Source organism: Triticum dicoccoides, chromosome 3B (genome assembly GCF_002162155.2).
Source record: "Triticum dicoccoides isolate Atlit2015 ecotype Zavitan chromosome 3B, WEW_v2.0, whole genome shotgun sequence".
Taxonomy (NCBI): Eukaryota; Viridiplantae; Streptophyta; class Magnoliopsida; order Poales; family Poaceae; genus Triticum; species Triticum dicoccoides.
The window spans coordinates 539,099,096-539,103,135 of NC_041385.1; the positions used below are offsets into that span (position 1 = coordinate 539,099,096).

The window sequence follows — 4,040 nt, forward strand, 5'->3', positions numbered from 1 at the left end:
AAATACAAGTTACTAAACCTTGGAGGGGGGCAAGTAGAAACTGTTTTCTGTTTTACACATAAAATTGAAGGGCATAGGCAGAAAAATTTCAATCTTAGAAATACCCTAACAACTTAGGAAACATTGAAGCCCAGAGAAAGCAAGAGTGATCCTTTTGTGTGAACTAATGATATGTCAAAACAAGAAAGCACAAAGAGACCTCTCCAGCTCCCAAGAACAGGTAGGTGTGCTCTGCTAATGTACCACCAACTAATTTCAGTGCTGCAACAAGCCCAGCAAGGACCACCGAAGCTGTTCCCTGCAATATGTAAACAGTAAGTCAACATTAGTACATTCAAAAAGCCCCAGACCCCAGTTAACATTTGTATGGACAACAAAAATCTAAGGGCAACTCTATGCTACATTTAATCATATTTTACAATTTACTGTATCACAACCAAGCTAACAGTCATTCAGTTACAGTACCTGAATGTCATCATTGAATACAAGGTGGGTTGTTCCGTATCTTGCAAGGAGATCAAAGGCATTGTGGTTTGCAAAATCCTCGAACTGCATGATAAGAAGACGTTAACTCGTTATAATAAACATGAGGCAACTCATTTCGCATCAGCATGTATTTTCTGCTCCCAAACTTTGTTCAAAATATAGCTTTTCTTAGCATGTAAGTTACCTGAATGAGAACTTTCTCCCCATAGTTTTGCTTCACAGCAGCCATAAATTCATGCAGAAAATCAGCATACTCCTGATAGCACAAAAAAGGTCAATTAAGAATTTCAGGTGGTAACTAGAATGAGTTAAGAATACAGGCAGAAAAAAACGTCATCGTCCAACCTGGCCAGTGGCCCTTTTTTGCCTCAAGCCAATGTAAAATTCATCATTCAGAAGCTCCTCATTATTTGTACCAACATCCAATGTGATTGGCAAGCACTTCAGGAATACCAATAACATGTTAGTCCATGCAATCAAGAAACGGCATTCTGAGAAAAAGAGGTAGGTATAACTGACAACTTACTGCAGATGGACGAACCCCTCCCAGAGCAGTGTAAAGGGAAAGCTTACCAACAGGAATCCCCATTCCCTGCACATAAAATATTGCATTCAGCACAAGATCCTCAGAGGCAGTTCACCAATTTTTTTTCCTGTTTACAAGGGAGACACGTACACACACACAAACACCACAATCATACACCCACATGAGTGTGCCCCCATAAGGCCTAGAACTGAAAGAGATGGGAACAAGTCGTGAACATCATAAATTTTCAGACACATAAAAGTTAAATACCTGGCATCCAAGATCTCCAAGCCCCAAAATACGTTCACCGTCAGTAACGACAATAACCTGAATGCTTCTCTCAGGCCAGTTCTTCAGCACCTCAAGGATCTTTCCCCTACACAGCCAGCAAAATTATATATGAACATGAACAGCAAATAGAACCTCAACGAACAAATCCATGAAGCAAAACCTACTTCTCTTTCAAGCTGATGTAAAGACCCTGCGGACGACTATATATTGACCCATACTTTTGGCAGGCCTCACCAACAGTTGGAGTGTACACAATAGGAAGCAGCTCCTCAACATTGTCAATGAGGAGCTTGTAGAAAAGCCTCTCATTCCTCTCCTGCAATATGAATTAAAACAACAGTGTAACCAAAGTAGGTTTCTCACATCAGCTACACTATGGAAGCTAAGAAAAATATAGTGAACAGTTACTTGAAGGTCCATCATAGCCATGTAACGCTGCAGAGGTAGCTGGTATTGGCGAATATTATGCATGATCTTCCTCTCCTGATAAAATCAGAGTACACTGGATCAGAGATGAGCCCACACATGAAATTAAGAATCAAGGATTGTCAGACCTGGAGCTCCTGGGATGTGACTGCTGGTGGCAGAAGGCCACGAAGGTAGTGTGTCTCGCGCTCCTTCTCTGTGAAGGCAAGCCCCTTGTTGTAGCGTGGATCCCTCAACAAATTGTAACCGCTGCCACACACCAAACAAGTTAGAATTTCCATTTGAGCATATATAGCCCACAAATTTCTCCTTACCTAGGGGTGATCATGCATTTCCATTGGTAAATGACTCAAATTCTACCATGTCAGTTTTATGATTAGGCGAAGTACTATTGTGTAGTGTCAATTACCGCACACTTAAGATGAAATCAGTTTGGCGACCTCAGGGATGCAAGATCAAAACATATCACAGTTTCATATGAAAACACGAAGCATCATGATTTAAAACTTTTTTTCCTGTCAATTGCCGTCAGTTACCACCTAGTAGGATAAAATACCAATAATTATTCCCTCAGCAGATCTTTTTAGGGCCTGTCAAATTCTAAGTTGTGTGATTTTTTATTTCATATGTCGTCGTATCACAGTTTCATATGAAAATCGAAACACATCACAGTTTGATATGAAAACACGAAGCATCATGATTTAAAACATTTTTCCTGTCAATTGTCGTCAGTTGCCGCCTAGTAGGATAAAAAATATCAATAACTATTACTTCAGCAAATTATTTTAGGACTTGTCTATTTCTAAGTTGCGTACCTAAATGATCAATCGAAAATATACATAACTTAAGAGTAAGATTGGAATTACGTTTATTTTCTTCTTCTGAAATTGCACACTTCCAAGTTCAATACTGCAACATTAGGTGACTGAAATTTATGAAAAATTGGCAGCTGAGAATTGATAAAACCGTGTGAAATTCCGATAACCAGAAGACACAAAACGCCATAACCTCCTACTAAATCGTTTGTCTCCGGGAAGAAGCAGAGACCCCTACCCCTAGGGCCCAGGCCAGGGCGGATCAGAAAGCTTATCCTTAAAAATGAACCAAGCGAAGTAACCCTCCGACTGGGACGCTCACCTCGCGACAGAGACGGTCCACGGCGTGACGAACTGCTCCTCGGTGGCGCGGTCCTCGCCGTAGGTGTCCTCGACGCCGCCGCCCACCGTCGCCGCGTCGTCCATGTCCAGCACGCACGGCGCCCCGCCTCCCCGTATCTCCTTCATGGTGCTCTCCATCTCCCCCTTCGGCCCCGCCTCCGCCGATGCCACGAACCCCCTCCTACCAACGTGCCACCACCTCGTCGCCGCCGCCGCTAGTCCCCTCCGCGTTTCCCCGCCCAGGTGGCGCCCGCAGCAGCCTCTCCGCGCACCGCTTGAGCTGCTCCCCTGATGTTGCCACTGCCGCGCTAGTAGCTGGTGATGGAGCAGTGGTGTTTATCAAAAGGTGGTGGTGATGTGGTTAGCCGGGAGCAAATATGTTATTGTTGATTGATCCAAGACAGCAACTGGGCGTGGACCGAAGGAGGGAGTTGGGGGGCGCGAGATTACCGGAAGGAAGCGGGCGCGCATGGCCGCTGCCGAGCGGGTCCCGCCGGCCACCGCCCTGACAGCGACGGCGAGGCGCCTCGCCCCGGCGGCGGAAGGGGTGGAGCGGGGAGGAGGGAAACAAGTGGAAGCTTGAAACGTGGTTGGTTTGTGGCTGCTTTGTCTTCGTCGTTTGGTGGTTGCGACAAATCGACGAAAATGTTAATGCTCACAAGTGTGGGCATTTGTACATCACCCACACGCCTCCATCACCACTGATTTTACCATGTATGAATAGATGACATCAGCAGAATTTTTTTGGTTTTGGGCTTAAAAATGTTGTATATCCTAAATAAAAAAGCGAACTAAAAATCCGTTTTCATCATTAAATCTATCTCGACGAGATCTTCAAAACTACACCCCATGTTGATATGTTTCGATGAATTTTTTTTTACCAGAAGTTGCCACGATGTTTACACTGCAGTTGCCATAGGGCTTAAACTAAAGTTGCCATGTGGCAATTTTAGTTTGTAGATCATGACAATTTTAGTATTTTGATGATGGCAACTCCAGTACTTTGACCATGAAAATTATTTTTTGTATGAACCATGGCAATTTTACGTGCATGTATCATGGCAATTTTAGTTTATGGTTCATGGCAAGTCTAATTTCTTAATTCCCCGTTTTATAAATGTCAAAATTTACTTTTAAATGTAAAAGAAAATAGT

At 43.5% G+C, this 4,040-nt stretch overlaps 1 protein-coding gene across 1 annotated transcript in view; it reads right to left on the minus strand.

The window, feature by feature from the left end:
* The window catches only part of LOC119276953 (NADP-dependent malic enzyme-like), a 6,196-nt gene extending 2,717 nt beyond the window's left edge, over positions 1-3,479 (minus strand). Inside the window, exons 1-11 of the mRNA XM_037558139.1 lie at positions 3,337-3,479; positions 2,867-3,201; positions 1,858-1,978; positions 1,712-1,786; positions 1,468-1,619; positions 1,283-1,388; positions 1,013-1,078; positions 832-927; positions 671-742; positions 466-549; positions 200-298 (exon numbers count right to left, since the gene is read on the minus strand). Coding sequence (XP_037414036.1) covers positions 200-298; positions 466-549; positions 671-742; positions 832-927; positions 1,013-1,078; positions 1,283-1,388; positions 1,468-1,619; positions 1,712-1,786; positions 1,858-1,978; positions 2,867-3,201; positions 3,337-3,357 — 1,227 coding nt within the window. The 5' untranslated portion in view covers positions 3,358-3,479. The remainder of the gene's footprint in view (positions 1-199; positions 299-465; positions 550-670; positions 743-831; positions 928-1,012; positions 1,079-1,282; positions 1,389-1,467; positions 1,620-1,711; positions 1,787-1,857; positions 1,979-2,866; positions 3,202-3,336) is intronic.
* Positions 3,480-4,040: the final 561 nt, after the last annotated feature.